We start from the raw sequence: 27,031 nt of genomic DNA on the forward strand, positions 1-27,031 counted from the left end.
TCATTACTAATTCCTACATTCAGTTTCATAATTAATATTCTCAAATTACTCATTCAATCAAGCATTTAAATTTTTATTCTGAGGTTGTGAAATAGGAAATTGAAGAAAACTATTGAATTTGAAAATGAAAAATTGCTGGTTTTTTAATGCACTCTTCTTATTTAGGCTATGGCTCTACAGACTTGGTATGGGATTGGTTGCTATGTATGTTGCGCTGGCACCCTTGTCCATGTGCACAGCTAAATTATTTTTGTTTTGACTGAAATAATTCAGCTGAAGTACCTGGAACAAGCATGCATCAGTGACATACTTGCATTTAAAGTCAGCTGGGACCTTGAGAATGCTGAACACACAGGCCTGACTGTTAAATTCCGATGGCCTGGAAAGTCTGAAATCTCGTTCTTTGACATAATCTTATTTTCTCCAATAAATTATGCATGTGGTGTTTTGTCATGAAACTTTCTGTGACTTAAAGGTGAGTCATGACTGTGTGTGCGTCCGTGTGTGCGTCCAGGCATCTGTGTGGTGGTGTGGATGTGTGAGGGTATTTGCCTAGACAAGAGAGCTTGTGTGAGCTGGAGTGTCTCAATTGTGCAGTTTACAACTGTATGATAACGAACAGGTAAAACGTATAACATTCGTAGATTATATGTCTATAAAATGGACTTGCAACCATGTGTGACTTTTTTCACCTATGTTTGTATTTTGTCACCTATTTGTTATAGAAGTGCTAGCTTACAGTAGGTCTCTAACGTGGATGAAGTCATCACTACATCTGAACAAAACTAGCTTTTGTAATCTGAACAAATCCGGAAACTTAAAACTTAAGGTTTCCTTGTTTCATGCAGAGAAGGAGAAAAGGAGGAAGTGATTCTGGGAGAGAATGTGCGTCATGGTCAGTGAAGCAGCCGACTGTGGGCAAATGTGTCAATCTCCCTGCGGCCAGGGGCTCGATGCCCCACCGCGGAACTTTAGTTACTGCAATACCATTCTCTCTCCGTAACCCTCTCCGCTTTCCCTGTCTTCTGTGTAGACGACATAAAGACGGCAGGCTGTCTGATCTCCCTTCTTAAAAAAGAAAAACGGAAATGGCGTTGCCTGTAGGGCAGGCTGCCACGTTTCCCACTGACTCGTGTTCTGCGTGGTTCAGCTGTACCCGAGACCAGGCAGAAAAAAGGCATTTCTGCTTTTCTGCTGCAAATGGAGTTGGCCAATATGATATGAGGTTTGTCCTCTAGCACCATAGGAGGTTGTAAAATATTGCCAGGATGTGGGTGCTTTCCAGGGGAGAGTTGGTATGTTGAGTCATTACAAATGAATAGTTCTAGTGTTCCCTCACACCGATGTCTCTCACACGCACACGCACATGCATACATTCACATGCACACACACGCACAGGAACACGCACACACACACACACACACACACATAGGGGGCGACATAGCTCAGGAGGTAAGAGCGGTTGTCTGGCAGTCGGAGGGTTGCTGGTTCAATCCCCCGCCCTGGGCATGTCGAAGTGTCCCTGAGCAAGACACCTAACCCCTAATTGCTCCCAACGGGCTGATTGGTACCTTACATGGCAGCCTTTCACCGTTGGTGTACGAGTGTGTGTGTGAATGGGTGAATGGTGAATCAATTGTAAAGCGCTTTGGATGAAAGCGCTGTATAAATGCAGTCCATTTACCATTTACACAGGCCAAAAATAACAGCTTACTCAAGTAATGCTGTCTTTGATATTTGGGTGGAATCTGTAAAAGCACTGCAGCCAGGGCATGCCAGGTGTGCTGATCCATGGCTGCAGGTCAGGTGTGGGGTGTGCGGTGGGCGTGAGGGGAGGGCGGAGGCTTGGGCGGCTCATGGCATGAGGGTGTGAGCTGTTTGTGGGACCCCCTGCATAGAGAGCAAGAGAGACACTCAGCTGGTTTTGGCACAGCGCCCCCTGGTGCTGGGCCAGATGTAACCATGGCTCATGCAATGCGTTCTGATGCTGAGATTCCTTATGCAGCCCCTGCATCACTCAGAGGGACAGTGCAGGCCTGTGTGGTGCAGATACCTTTCCTTTTGAGTCCATTAGCGCAAAGCCCTGTGGTGCAGACACCTCTCCATTTAGTCTCTTATGCAGATACTCCACCATCCTTTAGTGGAGGGCCCTGTGGTGCAGATACCTCTCCATGTAGTCTCTTAGTAGGGCGTCCGTGGTGCAGATACCTCTCCCTTTGAGGCCCTTAGTGGAGGGCCCTGTGGTGCAGATACCTCTTCTTTCAGTTCCTTAGTGGAGGGCCGCACCTCTGTTTCGGAACCTCCTGCTTTGTGGGAGGCAAGGCTGCGGGATAGTGAGGCTGCATCCCACCCCCCCACCCCCCACCACACTCCCACACACAACTTTCCCAGCTGTTAAGCTATGTTCTCACACACAGACCCGCCTAGTCTCTCACTGGCAGGAAGCGAGCAGCTTTCACAGGAGCGTGACTGAACTGCTACAGACGTCACTGTTGTGCAGGGAGGGACAAATGTAGTCGTCTACTGTGTCCCAGCCAGTTACTCCCTTCATGTAAAGGCCAAATGCACAAGTAGGCCAGTGAGAAAATGGATGCACACTAGTAACTTTTAACCTTTAAACTACATCATTAACCTTTGCCAGCTAATGGGTTAACCATTACTCACCACAGAACAGGTGTGACCTGAGCTGAACTAATCAGTTCTTTTGCTAATCCTACCCAGTGATTGGTTGTCTGTTACTTACTGTCTGCTGAGGAAGCTGATCCCACGATTGGTTGGCTGTTTCTACAGCAGTAGTAGTTGACTCATGACTGAATATCAGCTACCCTTTTCATAGCAGAAGCTGACCTATGAAGCTTCTTCATTTTAGCAGAAGAAACTTGGTTGGTTGCTTGCAAGTTCCTTCAGCAGATGAAAAGCTGACTTGATTGGGACTGCTTGACCGTGTGATTGATTATCTACCCTCCCTTTTGTAGAGCTGAAATCTGATCCTTGTTTTGCCACCTGTCCATTTTGTAGGGGAACCTTATTGGTTGGCTGTTTGAAGCAGTGGAAGCCGACCTTGTGATTGGCTGACTCTCGCTTGTCTTTGCAGGAGTAGAAGCTGCCGTAGCTGAAGATGTCTGATAATGGGGAAGTCGAGGACAAGCCGCCAGCACCGCCCATGAGGAACACCAGCACCATGATCGGGGCCAGCAGCAAGGACACGGGGCCCCTCAACCACGGCTCCAAGCCACTGCCCCCCAATCCTGAAGACAAGAAGAAGAAGGATCGCTCCATCCGCTCCATACTCACTGGGGGAGGGGACAAGAGTGAGTATGGGGAGGGGCAGTGGGCAGATGGGCGGGGTGCTGTGATCTACAACTCTAGAGTTTGGCTCGTGTCAGGATATGACAGTCTGTAATATTACCCTGCAATCACAGTGTCTGTCTGTCTCCTCCGTTTCCTCCTGTAATTGACATATGACCTTGCTCTCATTTCGGTTTCCAGATCACCTCCAGGTTTTGATTTACAGGGAAACGGGAGGGAGATACTGAAATTAACCAAAGAAGTTTATTGTTTGACCTGGCTTTGTAGTGAATGAGAACTGGTTATTTTAACAGAACAGCTCTTAACAACTCTGCCTAATATTTAGACAGTGGAATGTCCTGTCAGGTTTTCCCCTTATACCCAACTGAGCCGTCATCGCTATGAGCAGAGGACAGTGGTCAGCAGCCTGTGGCCTGCACCAGGAGAAGGGACTGTGAATCAGAGCTGGGGGAAGGGAGCTATGCTGTTCTTGTGTAACCATGTCTGACATGGAAGAGCATATGTTAGGAGCAGTGTTAGGCTGGAGAAGATGGCAGTGATTTCGCTCTGTGGAGCCCCGCTGGTCACTGACTCCACTGTAACCAGCCTGCCCAACAGAAGGGAGTCCTCCAGCCAGGGGGCTCTGTTACTGTCTGTGATGTCACACACAATGACCACCATGAATAACAACATGCTCTCTTTCTCTCTCTCTCTTTCTGTCTCTCTCTCCCTCCATCTGGAGTTCTTATGCTGGGAACTGCCAGACAGCAACAATACAAAGCTTGCCCTCTATACAAATATTTTCAAAGAAGGGATAAGGGAGACAGAGTGTGGCAATGGCCTCTGTGGGAAAAGAATCGTCTTTTTTTCTTGCCGAATTTCATTCTTCACAATCAGTTGGAGGGCACACACACACACTCTCTCTCTCTCTCTCTCTCTAGCTCTCTCTCTCTCTCTCTCTATCTCTCTCTGTCTCTCCCTCTCTCTCTCTCTTTCTCTCGTGATTAATGTGGGAAGTCTTTGTGAGGGAGCAGTAAACCCATCGGCCCAAGCTGCATTGGTACTTGGCATCATTAATCCTTGGTTCCCATGTCTCCTCTGCTGGATACTCCAGCCGGGCTCCTGCAGTCTCGCAAGGTGTCGGTCATGTGACCTCTGGACTGGCGTTCATAGTGCTAATGCCTCATTAACACTTCACTTCACTCACAGAGATACTGTAGGCCTCTGAAAGAATTTATTTCAGCTGTATGGAGAGTTTCTATCCTCACTGAGGAAATGGGCTCGGTGACCAGTATGAGACTCTTGTGCTTGTATTTTTGTCTTATCTTTGAGAACACTAGGCCTCATTGGCATTTTGTTCACTATTTCTGCTTGTAAATAATGCAGCATAACATCATAAAAATATGATGAAACTCATTATTACACTAGAATATTGCTTAACATTAGCTATAAAATCGATCATCATCATTGTTTAAAATGAAGCCGAAGTGGTATGTTGATTGTTAATATCATGTGGAACATTAGCTTTAAATATTAAAACGAACAAATTCCTATAATCCCATTTTCTCATCAGGCAATATGTCTGCTCCCTGTACTGTCTACCACATGTAACATTCTCTCAAATCTGTTTCTCTCTCCCTCTCTCGTCATAATTTCTAATTTCTGTCTCCCTTCTCCCTTCACTTGTAGCTAACAAGAAGAAGGAGCGGCCCGAGATCTCGTTGCCGTCTGACTTTGAGCACACCATCCACGTGGGCTTCGATGCTGTCACCGGGGAGTTCACTGTGAGTGGGCGGAGCTTAGCTGACCCGTGGCCCCTGTGCAGTCGAGAGAGTAGAACAGTCCGGTCCAGTCAGTCAGTCTGTCCAATGTACGCTCAGAGAATCACTGTTTAGAGGTCAGTGTTATATTGCGCAGCATTTTGAAAGCTAACTTGCAGTTTTTCCTCATAATGAGCTATAATTGGTGTCTGGAGCCAGTCGATTAAGTAAGTAATCTAAATAATTTAAGTGAATTGGTCCCCGAAGTGGACCGGTCTCAGTGTTCTCTTCTGTTCTGGCCATGTTTTCAGTCCCATACTCAGGTGATCCGCATATCCGAGTCACAATAACAGAATGCAGTGCCCAGAATAATACTGTAACTGCCCTAGTTCTGCCACAGTTACCCGACCGCTGACCCTGTCTTGGGCCTGTAGATGTGTGTCTGCATTTGTGTGCACACTGATTGTAGCAGTGCATTGTACAGTTAAACCAATCTTATAAATGGCCCAGGGTAATGACTCAAGACTGAACTTTTATTGGCTTTGGCTGGGGGCACTGCATGCAGGTAATGATGTCAGTGAAGGTCAATGTGTGTGTGTCTGTGTGTCCGTTTCTGTCTGTGTGTGCGTCTGTGTCTATCTGTCTGTGTCTGTGTGAAAAAGTATGTGTCTGAGAGAGAGTAAGGGTGGAGACAGAAGAATGGATGGAATGAGAGAGAGACGTTAGGGGAGAGATCTGTGCTGATGAAGGAGAAATGACATAATAATAATAGCACAGTAAGAGGCTGAGAAGATAGACGGAGATCTGTGACCCATTTCTCTGACTACTGCAGCAGAGCAGCCTGACATCAGTGGACAGTCTCCTCCCCGCCCTCCTCTTCATCCCGGTCTGAGCATGCTCTGTGTGTTTGCGGATGTAGGGCATGCCGGAGCAGTGGGCGCGGCTCCTCCAGACCTCCAACATCACCAAGCTGGAACAGAAGAAGAACCCGCAGGCTGTGCTGGACGTCTTGAAGTTCTACGACTCCAAAGAGACCTCCAACAGCCAGAAGTACATGAGCTTCACAGGTGAGTCCCGCGGTTAGAAGCCCACCAGAATTAAAGACGGTCAGGGTAGCACTCAGGCAAGTGTGTAGACTGCTGCACCAGAGGGCTGTGGGATTTAATCTCATTCTTTGAGCTGATGTTGTGTCCTTAATCAAGGCTTATTACATCATATGTTTCAGGTGAGACTCAGCTGTGTTGAATGTGTAATATGTAAGCCACATAAGATGGCTAGGAGAGGCTTCAGATGTCAGAACTGCAGTTGCTTCAAAGGCAGGACTAATTATAAGCTTCACTCTTTTGTTTCTGAACTTCTGAAGGTGTGCCTGTGTTGAGACAGGTTTGGTAAAAATGGTTTGCATTCTTTTTTTTCTGGTGTAATTATAACGGGGTGATTTATTTTATCCACAGATAAAACCTCAGACAGCTACAGCTCTTCAAATACTTCAGTAAGTGCTAAAGTATAATTCACCTCATGCTTAATCTGTCTGCCCTCTGTGAGAGAAATGGTGGGGCTGTTAGGTGGCTCCTCCTGTGAAGACGAGGCTCCAGTTTGATCCAAATGCGCCGCATGGTCTGGTATCTAAACCCAGACTCCCAGCAATGACTGTGATTGACATCACCATAGAGAGGTGCATAATTAGCTGCAGTGTCACACAGGAGAAGATGTGTATGTACTGCCTCTATGCAGTAAGGGTTTTTGGAGACGTACAGGCTGTTGCAGTAGGTGTGTTGGACAGTTATTTTCTGTTGGCTGTGCTAGGGTAGCCTCTTCCTGAAGCCTTTGGCCCTGGGCTGAGTGGATGAGTCTGTTCTGGTGAGAGTGCTAAGTGGCTCTCATTCCAGGTCCTAGGAAAAGGAGGAAATAGGAGAGAAGGTGAAGAGCAGAGAGGAGAACAGAGGAGAGGAGGACAAAGAAGAGAGGAGGACAGAGGAGGGAAAAGGAGGGAGAAGTGAAGAGTCGAGAGTCGGACAGAGGAGGGAAAAGGAGGGAGAAGTGAGGAGTCGAGAGTCGGACAGAGGGGAAAAGTAGGGGGAAAGAAAGGAGGAGAGAGTAGGACATAGGAGGGAGAAGTGAGGAGTAAGTAGAGAGTAGGACAGAGGAGAAGAGGAGAGGCAGTGTGTTGTTAAAATTGGGCACCGTGGTGTATTGATGCCAGGGTGAGGCTGCCAGCCGGTTTGCATCACTCGCTGCCAGTCCTTGAGCTGTACCCTTCCTCCCTCTCCGCACTGTGAATCAGCATCTTTCTGCAGCCTCTTACGCTCTGGTGTGTGAGCGAGGGGATGGCTGACGCGCAGCCGGCTGTGTGTGGTCTCAGAGCCGCCTTGCCCGCCCCTCTACCCGCCGCTCTACCTGCCGCTCTGTTCGCCGCTCTGCCGGATGTTCTCTGCTACAGGATGTGGAAATGATTGGCATAGGTTTGGTTTGGATCCACGTGATGACAGCGGGGCGCGCTAACCCCGCTTCCTCTTCCCGCGCTGCGCAGAACTCGAAGGCCGTGTCCGAGACCCCCGCCGTGGCAACCGTGTCCGAGGACGACGACGAGGACGAGGCCACCCCGCCACCTGTGATTGCCCCCAGACCCGAGCACACCAAGTCGGTGAGTGTCCCGGCAACCGTGCTCCGTCACATAGCGCCTGTGTCTGACTCTCTCTCTCTGTCCCTCTCCCCCCACCATTTCCCTCTCTGTCTCCCATTCTGTCTCTAACTATTTCTCTCTCTACCTCCTCTCCCCCTCTTTCATTCTCTCTGTTTCCCTCACTCTTTCTCTGTCTCTCTCTCTATCATCACAATCAGGATATCTCTCACATCCTGTTCACTGTCTCCCTCTGTCTCTTACTTACATTATTTTTGTCTCCTTCATTCTCATTCTGTTTATTCTGTCTATTGAAGTCTGTTTTTCACTCATCTGTGTTGCTGTCTCTCTTTTTCTTTACTCATTCTCTACTTGTTTATTTCTTTTCTCTTGAACTACTTTTCTCCTGCCCTGCTCATCTTGTCATGTTTATGTTATTCTACCTTATGCTCTGTTTCCGCTCATGGCTGTCATCCCTTCCTTCCTCCTTTTCCCTCCTTCTATCTCTCTCTCCCTCTCTCTCTCCCTTTGGTCTTCAGTCCCAGCCCCGTATCTCCGCTCGGATTTGCGTTCGCTTTGACTCGCTGAGCGCCGTGGCGCTTAATAACCAGTCCTCCCTCTCTGGGGCGCAGTTGCTAATGCGCTCCAGTAGCATCGCGCACTGAAGCGATGGAGAGGAGTGAACGGAGGGTATTCAAAGTGCAGCGATGCTGGGTGACATCGCCGTGACTCATTATGCACCTCCTGCGCCCCCTTTGTCGGCAGCTGCGCGTAGTCCACCCGTAGGCCTTGAAGTGATGAGGGAGCGCTCGTACCTGATTAAAGCGTTCCTCGCCGCGTCGCCGTGGCGTACCGGCTGACAGGGGCGGGAGGTTTCCCTGAGATCTGAGAGCTTTTTGGGGGTGCTGGGGATTGGAGTGGCAGTAGACGGCAGATTGGGGGGGAGGTGGGTTAGGTGCTCGTTAGAGGGGTCCGCAGAGTCTCTCTGGTGAGCGCAAAGCCTGAGTGGGGAGGCTGATTATGGGCTCAAACGCTCCTCCACCCTCCTGACGGGGCTGCGATGTGCTCCTGTCTGTGCTCTCAGCCCGTACCTCTGGGCCTGTTTAGCACACGTTTTAGCGCATTGTGTTTATTTATTTATGTCTTTAATTACTTTTTTGTATTCCCCCCCCCCTCCCCTTTGTTACTTTGTTAGGTTTTGTGAGCCAATAGCCATGGACTTGCCCTAAAATGTTGTGCAATATAGGCTTCTGGCATGGAAACATTGGATAATCATAGCTACCAACAATGTATTCATGCTTTTGAACTTGCTACTGGAGTCCTGTGAAGAATGACAGGCTGAGGATATGTGCGTGCGTGCGTGCGTGTGTGCGTGCGTGCGTGCGTGCGTGGGGTGTGTGTATGGATGTGTGCGTGCATGAGTGAGTGTGTGCGTGTGTGTCAGTGTGTGCATGCGTGCGTGCGTGTGTGTATGCGTGTGTGCGTGCATGAGTGTGTGTGTACAAGTGTGTCTGAGTGCGTGCATGTGTGTGTGCAGGCGTGTGTGTTCTGTGGGCGCGTGTGTACATGTATTTGATACATCTTCTCATCTCTAGCTAAAAATTGCTGGAGCTGGTTTCTGAATTCTTTATTGTGACTTTCACATCTCTTTCCCCTGCTGCCATAAAGGCTGCTCGTAAAATGTCACATTGGAGGCTTGATTTGGATCAGCTTGGCTATTCTCAAATTATAAAATGAAATTACACTGTTACAGGCCAGCCCGGGAAGACCAGGGGTTTTTATGTGTTTTCATGAGAAAACAACATCCCTGGGGCTGTACTGCAGACCAGCAGCGTTTCTCCCCTCGCATTTCAAAACCGAATGAGCTCGACATTCTCTCCGTTATGTCACATGAATAGAAAAAGTATCTGTTTCACACCTCTCCTTCTGTTGCTAAAAACCGTTTGAAGTGCTGTGGTCTTAATTTAGACGCCGCGCACGAATCTCGCCTTTAAGTATCAGCTGGTCTGTGATTAATGGCGAACGCATCCTACCCAAGCGCATCAAAGCTGCGTGTGGATCAGCTGCTCCCGAACCCCCACACGACCGCACCTTGTTCCAAAGCGGCGGTTCCGGGGGCCGGGCGCGTCCGGCGCCTTCTGTGAGTGAGCCCGCCTGCGGATAGATCCTCGTGCCAGGCGGCACTCTCTGATTTTACGGCGAGTTCCTCAGTCCGGTCTCTTGAGCCAGCTCTCATCTTCTCTGAAGAGGCCTCTCTCATCCCGGCATGCCTGCCAGTGTAATTAAACAAGTGGGCAAGCCGGCCTGAGCCCTGCCAGAAACTGCAACGGTACAAAGCAAAAACATGCTGGAGCGAACCGGTGGCACGAGCGTCCACAGGAGGGGGGCTGGATTGAGCATTTCCCAACATGCATTGGGCCTCTGTTCATCCACTGAGCTCATTCCGCCGCTATTCGTTTTTGAAAACTGTGATTGCCGTGACAACTTCAAGTAAACCATACCTGACCTCAAACTGTGTTTTGCCCCCAAACCTAACAGATATACACCCGCTCAGTGATCGAGCCCCTCCCGGCACCTCCCCCCACCAAAGATGCTGCCACGTCGCCCATCTCGCCCCCAGCAGAGGGCAGCAGCCCCACCCCCTCTGCGACCCTACCGCGCGCCGCCGACAAGACCAGGAAGAAGACCAAGATGTCTGACGAGGAGATCCTGGAGAAGCTACGTGAGTGCTTCCATCTCTCTGCTGGTGACAGAAGGTTATGTGCTCAAGTCCCAATGAAGACAGGGTCTGTGTTAACATCTGTTGGTGGCATGTGTTTTACTGTCTTTCCCAGGTTTTAATCAAAGGGCTGCATAAGAAGCTGTAATAGGTTGTATCTCATTGTGTACCTGATGTATTGAGTTCATTTAAGTTATTTTGCTACATTTACTTCAGTCTAGATAGGGGATTAACATGTTAATATATTTGGAGGCAAGCACAACACCATTTTGTTGTTTGCAACGTACAAATATACTGTAGAAATATTAATATTTCATTTTATTAAGGAAGTCCACATGCAGTACTTTAAATCTGTATTTTGTCAAACGCTCTATGCTACAGATGTGCTAAGGTCGCCCTCTACTGGTAAGAAAGCGATACTGTCTGAATGACACAATTGTCCAGCCTTCCTCCTGTGATTTTACCTCTCGTCTCTGTCACTCATGACCTGATCTCTGACACTCAGGTCCGTGCTCTATAAAGTTTCATGAAGTTTCCACAGTTACATCTTGGAACAGAGGAGGGGATTTACAGAAACTTTATTCATGTTCTGTCTAGTGTGTGTGTGTGTGTGTGTGTGTGTCTATCTTTCCCTTGACCATGAGAGTTTAACATTCTGCTCTTGACCAGCATGTACCTTACGTGACCGTGACCTGACCATGGTCCTCTGGAGTGTTTTCCTCACAACCAAGATGCCTGCCCATCTCTCTGCTCCATCTCTACACCTTCTGTTCCCTCTGGTACTCACTAAAGCAGGGACAATACTGTCTATCAGCATCACGGCCATATGTTCCCTTGGAGTTTATTAATTTACAGCAGGCATCACTGCTTTCAAACACCACAGTTTAAATCTACTGTAGGCTTTGGTGATATTATTTATTTGAACATGACGCATCGCTGTCAGGTTACTGATTAAAATCCTTTCTGCCTAAAACCAATTTCGCTGGGATTATTAATTTAAAAATGTTCTCGTTATTGCTCCCCTGAACTACAGCCAACTTGATGGAGTGTGCGGTATTGGCAGGCCTTGGCTGCTGCTTATTCAGATCTCCCTTCGTCTCTCTCTCTCTCTCATTCCCGTCACTCACTGGAGGGTAGAGAGGAAAAGTGCCCGCCCCCTCCTCTGAGCCCGTGCGCCCAGTGTGTGTCCCCTTCTCTCATCTCCGGTGTGTCTGAACCCTTGAGCTCCACCCTCTCCTTCTGCTAAGCTCCGCCTCTCGCTCTCTCTTACAGGGAGCATCGTCAGCGTGGGCGACCCCAAGAAGAAGTACACGCGGTTCGAGAAGATCGGCCAGGGGTACGGCTCACCCCGTCCTGTTGCACAGTTTAAAAGAAAAGGTTCCATCTTTTCAGGAGACTGTATTTTAATCAAGCCAAAAATGAACTACAGCCTTATCTGGAGCTGAGATTCAGATCTGTTATCAATGCTGTTATCATTGCATCGCTTCTAAATTTCAGTTAATAAAATTAACTCAAGTGGACCACATGGCAACAATAAATCCAATATTTTCTGCTGTTACTAAAGAAATAGATTACTGGATATCACTTTATTGATGCCGCAGCACAAATTAAATTGTAAGTTGCTATAAGGTACTGTTTGTATTCATGGAACATCATACAGTCTTTGACTGATCTCTCTCTCTCTCTCTCTCTCTCTGTGGCCCTGCCCCTCTCTCTCATCAGGGCATCTGGAACGGTGTACACGGCCATAGACATCGCCACTGGACAGGAGGTAAAACAGTTGCACTATAGCCAACTGAAATGTTTTTAAGACTTCTTAACCACAACAGTGCCCCACTGCTTGTCAGCATTGAATGCACAGTATAAAAACGCTGGAGCGCAGGATCCTCTGCTGTCTCATGTAAAGGCCACGGCTGCCTTTGCCTTATTTATGCTTCTGTCTCCACAGTGAGGCATGGAGAAACAGAATTAATGGGCGGTGTGCAGTGTCTGCTTCATGCCTCTGTCTCTGGGGCCTTGTTTGGAGAGTGTGGTCAGACCCTGTGACAGTGCTCAGCTCTTCTCCCCTCTTAAGCACATGCTGTTACTGAACCACGCAGGATGGGTTTAAATGGGCACCGATGCTGAACCTTATGCTGGTTTATACTGCGGTAGTTTCTCGTCCATGCTGTATTGATTTATTTAACCCTTTAAAGAGTAGGGTTTTTTTGGAATATTTTTTCCAGTGTTCTCAAATTGTTACATCAGCATTACAAAAGCTCTGTGAAGGGTTTCTGAGCTGACATTAAAAGCTGGTTTTTGTTGGGATCAAGGTGGCCTTTGCCTGCAGCCTAAGACAGCCTAAGGTTTTCCTGGCAGAACTATTAAAAATAGGCTGCATTTGTGGCCTGCTCTTCTTCCTCCTCCTTCCTTTATCTCTTCATGGCCTCTGACAGCTCCCATAAATAGACCGGCAGCAGTAGTGCTAATGCAAAGATAATAGAATGCTAAATGCTTCAAATGTAATGTAAACACCCCCAGGAACCTCCACAGGGCACGAGTGTGTTGATGTGCCTGGTTAGACCGCACAGTTAGGAAGGGATTCGTATGGCATTCACATGCTTTTCACACCAGCTTGTGTACAAAAGAGAAATAAATAAACCATACATTCCAATGTATTCTACACCAGCCGTACTGTCACCACACAATGGAATTTTACCCCACCAGGGGAAGAATCCATCAGGATCCTTGTGGGCCACAGTATACTGCAGTACAAACACGATGTGACCATAACGACAGGTGAACCCTGCGTAGACCCTCTGAGACCCTGTCTCCTTTCAGGGAGCTTCCAGCTTCCTGTATCTCCCTGTTTATTACCGTGTCATGTTAAAGCCCCATCTGCTCTAGTCCGTCACACTGCAGCGGTGCTGTGTGCGCTTGCTGTACATGCCAGCCAATTACAGCCTGCATAAGCATTACATTAGAAACCAGGCGGAAGAATATTGATGAGCGGCGCTCGTTTGGATGGGTCTGCTCCATGTTGCGGCAGCACGCAGTATTGATGACTGTGCTGTAGGCAAGCAGATCAGAGCACCGATTCAATGCGGGCATCGCACCCGGGCCGCCACCGCCCTGCACCAGTGCAGGCCTGTGTGCACGCCCTGCGGGAGAGGGAGTATTCTCTGAAATTGTCTGCGGATGGTAACGCCTGCTCGCTGTCCATGTCTTTGGCAGGTCGCCATCAAACAGATGAACCTTCAGCAGCAGCCCAAGAAGGAGCTGATCATCAACGAGATCCTGGTGATGAGGGAAAACAAGAACCCCAACATTGTCAATTATTTAGACAGGTGAGTGAGGGGAGAGAAGACCGCCAGAGCCTGCACACACAATCTCAACCACTGGGTGTTCTCTTAGAGTGGTTGCCCCCATGAACCACAAACAGAAAAAAATGATTGCACTAAGTCAGTGCAGTACACAGTTATGGAATGAAGTGTACTATACGCACATGAATGAATTGGGGTGCCTTTTTCTCAGGTTTTGGTCATCGTTAGAATTTGTGTCTCTTGCTACTTTGCTTGGGCAGAGAGTGTTGATCTTATTAATTAATTGGCAACATGAGCCCTGGGGAATTTCAGTCCTCTTGTGTGTAAGATGGTAGTAATATGAATAGTACTTATTTTCCTGTGCTCGGTAGTTTTTCCTCAGTTGTTTGAAGCCTTTTTTTGAAGCTGTGTAATTTGTCGATTCTTTTTGTTGTTTCCTGTTGACACAAGAAGGAAAAACTCAGACCTTATTTTTCAGAACAACCAATACATATAATGCAAATATCTTTGATCACTGTCACAAAATTAATTGAGTTGTTTTAATTGAGTGTCAAATTAAAAACACGGGTTTGGGGGCTGCTGGATGGCTTATCCTCTTGAAGGAGGGCCTGTCCACCCACAGTTTTAGTTCATGGATAGATGTCACAGTCTGGTATCAAATCCAGAAAATGCCAGTCTGGCTGTGGCTGGCAGCCTCACAGGGCTATGGTCAATTGGCACTTCCTGGTATCCCCCTGGAAAGGTAGTTTCAGGTAAGGCTGGATGCCAGCATCTAATCACAGACTAGCGACCCCTGCTGGTCAATCAAGCGCATGCAGTCCCACCTGTGTAGCTGCAGGAGTCCTATGACTCATGTCTGTGTGAGCCCCACTTGATGAGCAGCAGCAGCTGACATCACTTACTGCAGAGGAGAGCACATGATTTCCTGAAGCACGAGCAGGAAACGCTGAGGAGTACAAATTGCCGTTCCTAATTGAGAGAAAAAGGAGATGGACGGGGAAAACCTGACAAAATCATGGATTTGCATGAGTCTTTTAATCATGGCAATGAGGCTACAAAGTTTTTAACGAAAGCTAACAGAAGGTCTATCGATGAATGTCTCTTCAGTTATTTATGTCTGGCTATAAATCTTTGTCCATATCATAAAAAAATATTCTGTGACCAGACAGCATGGCCAATAATGTCTTGTTTTGGGTCTATACCTGGCAGTCCTCAGCACTGATAGCATAAGAAACCACTTCCATGGCCTGTGTAATTGATGAGTAGCCTGCGCAGAGTAGGCACAGTATTCTTTAGTAGTATTCAGGAAAGGTGAATATAGTTGACCCTCAGTAATGTGCATGACTTTGCCTAAAACGGTGGACTGTAATGGAATAAAAATAGGTGCAATCTAACGGAAGCTCACATTGTCAAACAGGATGACAGTTACTCTGAATTTGCCGCTCTAACATAGCTCCTGTCAGTTGCTCTTTCTGAGTATACTGAGGCAGTACAGTTGACTGTCTTCATTGTAAGGGTCTGTGACTGCATGGTGTTGTATAACTCAGTTTTTGCCTTTTGGCTACACATACTGATGTAACCCCAATGCTGCCCTGGGACTTCAGCTGTCTATTGATGGTGTTTGACATGATCCACAATAATAATCCTCTGATGATTCTCATTCGATACGTTGTTTGCTTTTGGAATCCTTTGATACCTTTTCCCACTCTTCCCTTTTGGCACTGTTATATCAAGCAAATGCTGTAACTATGGCAATGTGCTTCAATTTACATGTCATGATGATGTTTGCCACCATATTTTTAATGTGAAAATGCTATATAATGCTAAATAATTGTATAGTGTGTCGTGTCAGTAATGCTTTCTGTGAGAGAAATTTGCTGTCAAATCTGTAGGTACCAGATGTTAACAGAAAATGATTAAAGTGAATGTGGCAGAGTTTAAGAGGCTGTCTTGTTTCCATAGTTACCTGGTTGGGGATGAGCTGTGGGTGGTGATGGAGTACCTGGCTGGTGGCTCTTTGACAGATGTGGTGACAGAGACCTGCATGGATGAAGCACAGATTGCTGCCGTGTGCCGTGAAGTGAGTCCTCTTCTTAATTAGACAGCAGTTAGTCCCATGGTGCAACTGCACACTAGGGCACAAAGGAAAACATTCTAACAAGGCACATGGTAGGACTCCATACCAGGGCTTGCTGTTGTGCACCGTTTCTTTGTCCATGGTCAGTGAAGCTCCACATGAGGCCCAGTGAGGCCCCACAGCAGAGCCCCACCTGAGGGCCCACAACAGACCTGCACATGAGGTCCCACAGCAGAGCCCCACCTGAGGGCCCACAGCAGAGCCCCACCTGAGGGCCCAGAGCAGACCTGCACATGAGGTCCCACAGCAGAGCCCCACCTGAGGGCCCACAACAGACCTGCACATGAGGTCCCACAGCAGAGCTCCACCTGAGGGCCAACAGTGGTAGAACCCCTTATGAGAGCCCACAATGGTGCTCTGTATCTTGAGTTCTAGTTGGAGTTCCATTTTAAAATAATAATAAAATCAGCAAGGTAACTTTAGGCAAACACCCTTTGTGATTGTGGGTTTTTGGTGTGAATGAAAGACAATGTGTAGTATATTATCTTTTGTAATGTGTACAGATTTAAAAGTTTATATTCCCTCCCTCCATCTCAGTGTCTACAAGCACTGGAGTTCCTGCATTCAAACCAGGTGATACATCGAGACATTAAGAGTGACAATATCCTTTTGGGCATGGATGGTTCCGTCAAGCTCAGTGAGTACACTTCCTCCTTTCCTGCTCAGAGGTCAGAGGGGGGCCTTAATTCACATACCTAAGAACTAAGATTTGTGATATGCTTTAATTTCAATGTCTGACTACCACAACGAGAATCATGATCAGAAAAAGTTAATAATTTTGTTTTTATATTTATTCTAACATTGGTAGTCTTATGTGTTTGTCATCCTGAACCATTTTTATGTGTAATCATTAAAGCATATGTATTCGGGGATATTTGTCTTGTATTTAATAAAACAAATCAATTAATCAATCTAGACATTACTTATTTTATTGTGTTATCCGTATGTTGTCTATTGACCTTTCAGTGGAACATTTTTCTTAGTTCATCTCCAGGCTTTTTCCCTGTTAAGAGCACAATCTGAGCATATCCTCTTGCACAAAATTTTCTTTGGAATTTTTTCACAAGGATAATACTCTACCAGTGGGTCAACAGAAAATGAACAAAACTGATATTTTGTGTTTAGTGATGCAGTCTTGCATTGTAAACAGCAGGGGGCAGCATTGAAACATGCTGTGTACAGCACTTCTTCATGCTTAACGTTTCTCCCCCTGCTCTGTTTGTTCCCCTTTCTTTGAAAAATAAAACATTTTCCTCAGAATGCTGGAAGCAGACATTCTAATTACTTATTATTTTGAATTACTCTACATCATTCTGCATAAGCACTTCTGCCAAGTGATTGTAGTGTAATGCAATGGATTATTGATCCCCCAGCTAGAGCAGCTAACTCAGGTCCTAATGCCCCTCTCACGTTCCTCTCGTCTCTTGCAGCTGATTTCGGGTTCTGCGCCCAGATAACCCCCGAACAGAGCAAACGCAGCACCATGGTCGGGACGCCTTACTGGATGGCCCCAGAGGTCGTGACACGTAAAGCCTATGGCCCCAAAGTGGACATCTGGTCCCTGGGCATCATGGCCATCGAGATGATCGAAGGGGAGCCACCCTACCTCAACGAGAACCCGCTGAGGGTAAGGGCATATTCCCAAAAGCCTAACCTAACCCTAACCCTAACCCCAACGGCTTTCTCACTGCTTTCACTCTTTATTTTTGCTGACATACTGGAATCATTGCAGTAGGCTTTCTGTGCTGTGATCCCATCCTGTCCAACATTGTAATATGGCATTAGGATCCAGAGAAATTACACTAGTCAGCAAGAAATGCTCAGCAACAAACTGGTGTAAAATTGGGTGTAAAAGCACTTAATATGTCTGCCAAACACAGAAACAGTGACAGTCCTAGCTAGCCAGCAGTTTCTTGACATCATTTTCTACCTTTTTTGTAATTGGTCTGATCGTTCTCTTGTAGGCACTGTACCTCATAGCAACCAACGGAACTCCGGAACTCCAGAACCCAGAGAAGCTGTCTACAATATTCCGGGACTTCCTGAACCGCTGTCTGGAGATGGACGTAGAGAAGAGGGGCTCAGCCAAGGAGCTGCTGCAGGTGAGCATTTCTGTGTCTCTGTTCCCCCTGCCCCTGTGGGCCCCCTGCTGGTGTCCACCGGTATCGACATGGAACTTTTCTCATTCTTTTAGCCAAACAATTAACTAGCAAATTCGTATAAAAACTCAAAAATAAAATAAAACAAATATTTAGCTTAAATTGAGGGAATTATGTGAGGAGAGAGCTTCCCAGTGCAAAAGAACAGATTTTTTTTTGTTTTGCTTATTGTTGACTTCTGGCATTATCAAAGTAGTAGAGTTTGCGATAGGCACACGTACATATGGGTTAGAATGGGGCCTTATCCAGGCCTACCTTGCTAGCATATTCCTCAATCGTTTTGTCTATTCATCCTTGTTAAATGACCTGTTAAACTGAGCCCAGACATCAGTTTTGTTTTATGTTTGTGTGTGAAACACTCATTGTGATTACATTGCGGGCAGAAAGTTCGACCTTACTAGTGTCTCTGGCAGGATTTGAACCTGTCGCCCCTCCTGGCACAGGTTCCTGAGTCATAGGTCTTTCCAGGATTAAGTGTGGACTGGCTGGTCATGTAGAGAGGAGTAATGAAGCATTAAACCATAATGGAGAACCTGGGGAGCTGGATGTTCCACCTGAAACAGTCTGACTCTACAGGACAGCAGAAGAGGAGGAGGAGGTGTGAAATAACAGAGAGGAGTTATTAATCTTCTCAGGCACGCATTAAAGGTGTGAGCCGCCGCAGCGGGCAGAGAGAGCGGACAGCCTTTGTGAGAGGAGCGTTAGCGTTAGCATTAGCCCTGCATGGGAAGGCACCGTGCCCTCAGCTCTGCCCCGCCTCCCTTTTGTACTTTTTGAGAGAGGCTCGGTGGGGCGAGGGAGGCGAGCGAGGATGGAGCCGGACGGGCGCCATTCCCGCCAGCGCCCGTCTTCAGGAGCGGCGGGCTGCCTGTCCCCCGCGCGTCTCGCTCGCCGTGAGCGATGTGATGCACCCTTCACGTGCAGCTGAACCGCTGACCTGTCGAGCACCCGCTTGACCAGCGCAGGTCACCGGTGCGTGATGACGTACTGTCGTCCTGGACGACTGAAACCCTCCAATCCCTGGGCGACGTGTGGGCCAGTTCTGTCGCCCCCTGCAGGGCTTCCAGCCTCTTGCGGCACTGGCGCTGTCCTGATTAGATTCCAGCCCACGTGGTCCAGCCACCCTCTAGAGTAGTGCCTGATCACAATGTGCCACCCAGCAGCCCCATGTTTACATGTTGTTTGTGCTTTTGCATTTCCTTCACATCGAGCTGAGAACTGTTGGTTTGAACTTGTCCAGACAGGACAGCTGAATTTTTTTATATAACGAAAGCTCCTGTTATATGAGTCAGACCTGGACCAAGTTTAGGGGCTGCTTTTGCTGTTTTGAGGCGATCTGTAACTGTCTGCTCCTGTTTCCTGGTAAAACCGTGACCCTAGCTACCATGTGGCATGCACACTCCAGTAAGTACGTACAGTCTTACGTTGACATGCTTTTACTGTCACGGGCCTCGTGGGATCTGTGGGACTTTATTTTGGGACAAAGCCTTTATCTATAGACCTGTGCTGTTCCAGCTTTCTGTCTGGATTTCTGAAATTACATTCAGTACTTGAGTACTAGTCAGAGAGACTTTGTAGTTTTGAGATCTATACCTATCTTAGCCATGCAAGGCTCGGACCTGCCATGCATGATACTGTTATCTGTTGATATGTGAAAGGTCAGTGCTGTGGATGTAAACCTGAATGATGTCTGATGTTCGTCTTCTGCAGCACCAGTTCCTGAAAGTGGCCAAGCCCCTGTCGAGCCTCACCCCCCTCATCCTGGCAGCCAAAGAGGCAGCCAAGAACAACCGCTAGCCCCCCCTCCCGTCCGTCTGCCCCCCCCCTCCCCTAAGGACCCACGGGGGGTCTGTGTGCCTCCCCCCCCACTTCCCACTCTCTGGGTCTTTCATTCCTGTGGCAGGATTGGGGACGTCACTTCAGAGGTTTCAAACGTGGACAATGAAAAATGAACAAACTGCCGACTTCTCCACCTCCCCCTGAAGACCCGTCCAGTGAAGAGCTTCTGTACAATTCAAACACTGAAGGAGTTCTCCTCAGTTGTAATTTCGTTTGTTTGTCATTTTATTTTTTTTCCTGTAGTAAAAGTGCGTTTTTGATGATCTTTTTAAGGTGTTTTTTTGTGTGGGGAGGGGTGGGGGGGTTTGAATGTAGCCTAGTTTATCTTAATAAATTAAGTCTGGTTCTGTTGAACTTCAGCCTGAGCTTTGAAGAAGACAAGTGATTTTTTTTCTTTCCAGTGATGTTGGGATTGTATGGGAAATGGTACGCATGTCAACGATTTAATTAAAAAAATATGTCTGTAATGATAATTAAAATGAAAACATAATAATAATACACATCAATGCTTGGACAAAGTGTGATGGAGTACAAATTTAGTCATGTGGTACAATGGTACAGTGTTATTACAATGGTACAATGTTAGTTTCAGGTGAAGAACTGTTTCTCCTGTTTCTTGTGGAAAGAACTGCAGATGTGTAGGGAAAGTTGAATAATTCATGAGAGTGTCTATGGCAAGGTGTTTGTCATATCAAGTTTGAATTGAAAATGATAATTGTGAAAGCCTACAAGATGTGACCAACCTTGTAGAAGCAGATTTTTTTATGTAGCATAAATGTACCTCTTGGCCTTAAACCATCTCGCAGGTATTAGACTGTATCTGGAGGGCATGACGTCCTCATATTTGCCCCTGAGGATTCGCCCAGGCCTCTGGGCAATACTAACATGGCGGATGCAATTGTTATAAGAGCCTTTCATATTTGAGCCATAAATGAGAATAAAAGTAAATCTGAAATTCTTACTGAAATGGTACAATGATTAATCGCAGGAGAAACTTACCGGCTGGGGAAATCGATCAAATGCACTGTCCCTCACGTATTCTCTGAGGCGTGGCTTATCTTGTCAGAGCTCAACCCTTATTAGATCCAGAAAGAAGTATCACCCACATGCTAGCAGGCCATATTTATGGTGCACTGTAGGGAGAGAGCTGCACCTTACTGTAACAGTGGCTCATTTTCAATTGTGTGATGAATATTTTTGATCTTATTTTAATACAAGTTTTTGTATAGTTGTTTAAATATGAGTGTGTGCGTGTGTGTGTGTGTGTGTGTGTGTGCGGGAAAGAGATTGGGGACGTAGAGTGAGAATGTGGAAAAAGAGGAAGAGTACAATTTTATCCAAGCTTCTTGGCAGTTTCCAGTTGGACAGTATTGTCCATGTACTGTATCTGATTTTGTATCCATCATATAAAAGTGATGAAACTCCTATTCATAGTTAACTTAAAATGGAAGTTTGGATTTAGTGCAAAATCAGTCTCAGTTAAAATATTTTCTCTCTTTTTAATAATTTTCTAATGGGCTTAATATCACAGTGAAACTTTCCCGAAACTATCCAGTTCAGAAATATTCAGTTTGGGCAGCTGAAAAACATTTAATCCTCAATCAACTTCAAGCACTTTGTCACAGCAGTGTTACTGACACCCAAGAGAATCTCACAGGCCACAAGCTTAGTAAAAAGCTTTCCATTCCCAACTGCTGTAAAAGACAAACAATTCCCCCTTCCACCCCCCCCCCCTTGAGAAAACATTCAAAAAGTGCTTGATAGATTGACAAGCTGCAAGAAACAAAATCTTTTTTGTTGTCTGAAAGGTGTAAAGAAAGAGGCTTCCTGTTGTGTTCTTTCCCTTGTGACTTGATGTACAGACTCTAAACCTGGAGAATTACTGCTGAATGCTTGAAGGAAATAAACTCCTGTTCCAGCTGTAACACACCCACCTTGTGTCAGTTACTCATCCACCTGGTCCCATGTCTGTTACTTAATCAGCGTCTGGTTCAGGTGTAATTACACGCTTGTCACTCTTTTTTTGTTTTTGTGCCAGTGTTAAACTACAGCATTACTGAGTATCCTCTTCCATGCACACATGCAGTGATGGGATATCCTCTTCCATCACTGCATGTGTGCAGCCTACACAGCCTACCATTGTAGATCATGTGCACACAGTAATGGAACACACTTATGGTCATGTGTTTAGGTTGCTTTGCACCTCAGGCAACTGTCAGAGCACTTCTGTTTCTACCATTCTCTCCACAGCCAGAAGTCTGCCACCAAAGTCTGCTGCAAGTCACGTAAGTAACTTCAAGGTTTTATTGTGATATTGTCTGAAATTAGTCCAGTATGCTTAATGCTGGCATGTGATTGGCTGAAATTAGGCAGATATGAGCTTTGTGTTTTTATGTGATATATTGAATTTAGCAGTTCCATTTTCCATATGCATTTCTCTGGAAAGCTTATGGTCTTCATCATGAACACATTTAACATGTGTCAGCCTATAATTTGATTCACAGAAGCCACCCAAAAATATTTTCTAGGATACAAGGCAGGAGAACAAGAAGTCTTTTAATTAAATCTGATGTTTTTCATTTGTATTATCTTGTTATGAAATGTGCCCCCCACCTTTTCTTCTTTCTGTAAAATGATTTTTTCCTCTAATTAAACCAATTATTAACACATTCAAATCCTTAAGCTGCTCTTTTATCCTGAGGGTGAAGTAATGGCTTGAGAATGGAATGAAGTAAAGCTGATTCTCAGTTACATAACACATCTTATTGCTCACTTTCTCGCCTGTTTAGCCATGAGATTGTGAACACGCCATGTGCACGCAACAGATGTGGAGTTGTGCCTCTCAGACACTGCCAGATTGGCCTCCCCCGTTTCACTATGGAGACTGTGGGTAAACCCTCTTCTACCCACACCAGCTCACATTTGATCTAATCAAGAAACACATACAGTAGTAATGACTTGCAGAGAGATGAGCTCCAAGAATGTGACGATGAGAAACATTTACTGGAAGCCTTTGAAAACCGTGTGTGCTCCACACTGAAAATTGTCCTGTGTATTTGGGCATATAGTTCTGAGTGTCTTCTGCGCTACTGTGTTCTATGCTGTGTAGTTCACCCTCAAAGTTAGATTTATCTCTCACTGAATGGTACAAAGATTGTTTTCAACTAGATGAATAATAGTCAGGTGATGATAGGTGTACAATACTGTATATCATGTATAGCTTTGTGTTTAATTTTATTTGAGCTGGGACATGATTCTTTATTAAAATATATATTAAGGCATTTAGAAGATATTCACAGCTGGCCTGGAATTTGATGGTGCTCGGTTTATGAATCCATCCGAGTGGATTTCAGTGTTGCTGTTTTTAATGTCCCATGTCTGAGAAATGAAGCACTGTCCCTTACCACAGGACTCAAAGGCAAGCGGTCTTGCTGACTTCACATCAGCGAGACTCACTCCTGCGGGGGGATTCGCCGCTGTGACACGGACGAGGACGAGCGGCGCAGGGAAACGGGTGTGAGCGGAGCGAGGGAGAAGAGAACATGGGCCTGTAACTGCATCTCTTCGCTCTACTGTAGCAGAAATGCTTGGAGCCGCTCCAGCACTGTGAGAACATGGTGAGAGGGCATCTGCTGAAAATGTAGATCAGTTAGCGTGCTTAGCTGCAGTACTGCAACTAACGACTTAATCACCTACTTAAGCCTAAGACAGCTGGAGAATATACTTACACCAGGCACTTCATTTGTCTGCAAATGTGTTAATGCAATAAGGAGTTAGCTCTGCTTCTGTGATGCTGCATTAACTGGAACTGAGAAATGCAGGTTTCACTGGGATTTGTAAAAAAAAAAAAAAAAAAAAAAAAAAAAGTCCTTGTTTTGAAGCTCATATTCACTACACCACTGCCACTCCACCATGGGAGACTGAAGTCTGGGGTTTGGAAACGTCCTCTCCTGCTGCTCGCTCTGTGTGTAAATTAAAATGATGGAACTTCCCAGCCCCACTGCCTCGCTCACCCCACTGGCACCCGGGTGCTAAGGCTGCCAAATTGTGCGTCGAAGGGACTGCAGTAGAGCACTGCTGCAGAGCCTCACTTCTCAAACATGCTCCTGTCCGCACAATATTTCTTTGATAGATCGTCCAAATATATATACTGACAGGGAAGGCTTCATACACCAACATCAGCAGCGGTTGGGTCTTTATGTTGGGGCTGTATCATCTTTTATCCTTAGAATTTATGAGCCACTGCAGTACCTGGTGGAGCTTGCAGGGGTATATACATGATATACACAGCCTGAGGGAGAAGTATTTTCACCCTGAGTTGGGATTAAACATATTGTTTGCTTTCTGGGTTTTTTAAAAACATATATGTGACAGGTGCTGGTGTTTTGGTCCGCAAGTAGGGCAAGGTCATTTTTCTGTTTTTTACAGATTACGAAAGTGCAGATTATAAGCTTTCAAATGATGTGTCATACATTGAAATCTGAAAATAGTTGAAGAAGATATGCTTATTTGAATGTTGGTACTCCTAAAATCAAGTAGCAGAGAAAAATCCCCTTGAAAGATCTTGAACTTTTCACACTTCTCACAGGGAGATAATGGGTGGGAACAATAGCCTAGTTAACTCCACCCCAACCACTCCCCCACTAGAGTACCTGTATATCCTTGCCCATTTAGGGGTTACCCTATTTAAAGCTTTATAACTCCAGATGTGAACGCCACAGAGACTAGAAAAATGTCTTAAAGGAAGCAATACATTTGTAACATTTATAATACTAGCTTAGATTACTTTATATTCATAATTTTGTAAGAAATAAAGTGACACAAATGCATAGGTCAAGGCAAAAAATCTAAAATGAATTTGGTCCTTTTTTAGTTCGCAATGAAATACTGGGAGATTGTGGGTTAAAGTATACATGTCCTGGGACAAAAACTTCTTGAGTAATCACATGTTTTTCAAAAGTTCCTATGGCTTCAATTACTTTTTAGGGCTCAACTTAGGGTTAGTGATGTGAAACGATAAGTCTGAGGCTCGAGCAGTTTACGGCTGTGTCAGCAGGTTAAAGAAAGGTTAGGACATGGTTCTTTTTTTTGATTTGGACGAGCCAAAAATTTTGTATATACTAGTATAGGTACTTATGACCATAGCAAGATATGGAATATATACATATTTTTTCAGGGAAAACATTTTTTTTAAAGGCCTCAAATATATTTTTTAGCATTTGTACTATGGAATTCACAGTCTTGACTTAGTTTTTCCACAATTTTAAACTAGTAATCACATGTTTTCAAAAGTTCCTCTGGTTTCAAATACTTTTTAGGGCTGCACTTAGGGTTAGGGTTATGAAAACGATAAGTCTGAGGGTCGAGGCAAGTTTACGGCTGGGTTCAGCAGGTTAAAGAAAGGTTGGGACATTGGTTCTTTTTTGATTTTGGACGAGCCAAAAATTTTGTATATACTAGTATAGGTACCTATGACCATAACAAGATATGGAATATATACATATTTCTTCAGGGAAAACATTTTTTTTAAAGGCCTCAAATATATTTTTTAGCATTTGTACTATGGAATTCACAGTCTTGACTTAGTTTTTCCACAATTTTAAATGAGTAATCACTTGTTTTCAAAAGTTCCTATGGTTTCAAATACTTTTTAGGGCTCAACTTAGGTTAGGGTTATGAAACGATAAGTCTGAGGTCGAGGCAAGTTTACGGCTGTGTTCAGCAGGTTAAAGAAAGGTTGGGACATGGTTCTTTTTTTGATTTTTGGACGAGCCAAAAATTTTGTATATACTAGTATAGGTACCTATGACCATAACAAGATATGGAATATATACATATTTCTTCAGGGAAAACATTTTTTTTTAAAGGCCTCAAATATATTTTTTTGCATTTGTACTATGGAATTCACAGTCTTGACTTAGTTTTTCCACAATTTTAAATGAGTAATCACTTGTTTTCAAAAGTTCCTATGGTTTCAAATACTTTTTAGGGCTCAACTTAGGGTTAGGGTTATGAAAACGATAAGTCTGAGGGTCGAGGCAAGTTTACGGCTGTGTTCAGCAGGTTAAAGAAAGGTTGGGACATTGGTTCTTTTTTGATTTTGGACGAGCCAAAAATTTTGTATATACTAGTATAGGTACCTATGACCATAACAAGATATGGAATATATACATATTTCTTCAGGGAAAACATTTTTTTTAAAGGCCTCAAATATATTTTTTAGCATTTGTACTATGGAATTCACAGTCTTGACTTAGTTTTTCCACAATTTTAAATGAGTAATCACTTGTTTTCAAAAGTTCCTATGGTTTCAAATACTTTTTAGGGCTCAACTTAGGGTTAGGGTTATGAAAACGATAAGTCTGAGGGTCGAGGCAAGTTTACGGCTGTGTTCAGCAGGTTAAAGAAAGGTTAGGACATTGGTTCTTTTTTGATTTTGGACAAGCCAAAAATTTTGTATATACTAGTATAGGTACTTATGACCATAACAAGATATGGAATATATACATATTTTTTCAGTAAAACATTTTTTTTAAAGGCCTCAAATATATTTTTTAGCATTTGTACTATGGAATTCACAGTCTTGACTTAGTTTTTCCACAATTTTAAATGAGTAATCACTTGTTTTCAAAAATTCCTATGGTTTCAAATACTTTTTAGGGCTCAACTTAGGGTTAGGGTTATGAAAACGATAAGTCTGAGGTTCGAGGCAAGTTTACGGCTGTGTTCAGCAGGTTAAAGAAAGGTTAGGACATTGGTTCTTTTTTGATTTTGGACAAGCCAAAAATTTTGTATATACTAGTATAGGTACTTATGACCATAACAAGATATGGAATATATACATATTTTTTCAGTAAAACATTTTTTTTAAAGGCCTCAAATATATTTTTTAGCATTTGTACTATGGAATTCACAGTCTTGACTTAGTTTTTCCACAATTTTAAACTAGTAATCACATGTTTTCAAAAGTTCCTATGGTTTCAAATACTTTTTAGGGCTAAACTTAGGGTTAGGGTTATGAAAACGATAAGTCTGAGGGTCGAGGCAAGTTTACGGCTGTGTTCAGCAGGTTAAAGAAAGGTTGAGACATTGGTTCTTTTTTGATTTTGGACGAGCCAAAAATTTTGTATATACTAGTATAGGTACCTATGACCATAACAAGATATGGAATATATACATATTTCTTCAGGGAAAACATTTTTTTAAA

The 27,031-nt window shown here is 45.0% G+C and overlaps 1 protein-coding gene across 2 annotated transcripts in view; it reads left to right on the forward strand.

Moving 5' to 3' along the window:
* The window catches only part of pak1 (p21 protein (Cdc42/Rac)-activated kinase 1), a 44,622-nt gene extending 22,869 nt beyond the window's left edge, over positions 1–21,753 (forward strand). For both annotated transcript variants that reach the window (XM_035386329.1, XM_035386328.1), the window contains exons 2-15: positions 3,095–3,311; positions 4,978–5,072; positions 5,968–6,115; positions 6,503–6,540; positions 7,579–7,692; positions 10,207–10,390; positions 11,660–11,723; positions 12,110–12,158; positions 13,601–13,713; positions 15,652–15,769; positions 16,364–16,463; positions 17,257–17,453; positions 17,791–17,928; positions 19,696–21,753. In XM_035386329.1, coding sequence (XP_035242220.1) covers positions 3,119–3,311; positions 4,978–5,072; positions 5,968–6,115; positions 6,503–6,540; positions 7,579–7,692; positions 10,207–10,390; positions 11,660–11,723; positions 12,110–12,158; positions 13,601–13,713; positions 15,652–15,769; positions 16,364–16,463; positions 17,257–17,453; positions 17,791–17,928; positions 19,696–19,782 — 1,638 coding nt within the window. In that variant the 5' untranslated portion in view covers positions 3,095–3,118 and the 3' untranslated portion in view covers positions 19,783–21,753. The remainder of the gene's footprint in view (positions 1–3,094; positions 3,312–4,977; positions 5,073–5,967; positions 6,116–6,502; positions 6,541–7,578; positions 7,693–10,206; positions 10,391–11,659; positions 11,724–12,109; positions 12,159–13,600; positions 13,714–15,651; positions 15,770–16,363; positions 16,464–17,256; positions 17,454–17,790; positions 17,929–19,695) is intronic.
* The last annotated feature ends 5,278 nt before the right edge of the window (positions 21,754–27,031 follow it).

The sequence above is a fragment of the Anguilla anguilla genome, chromosome 12 (genome assembly GCF_013347855.1).
Source record: "Anguilla anguilla isolate fAngAng1 chromosome 12, fAngAng1.pri, whole genome shotgun sequence".
In the NCBI taxonomy this organism is placed as follows: Eukaryota; Metazoa; Chordata; class Actinopteri; order Anguilliformes; family Anguillidae; genus Anguilla; species Anguilla anguilla.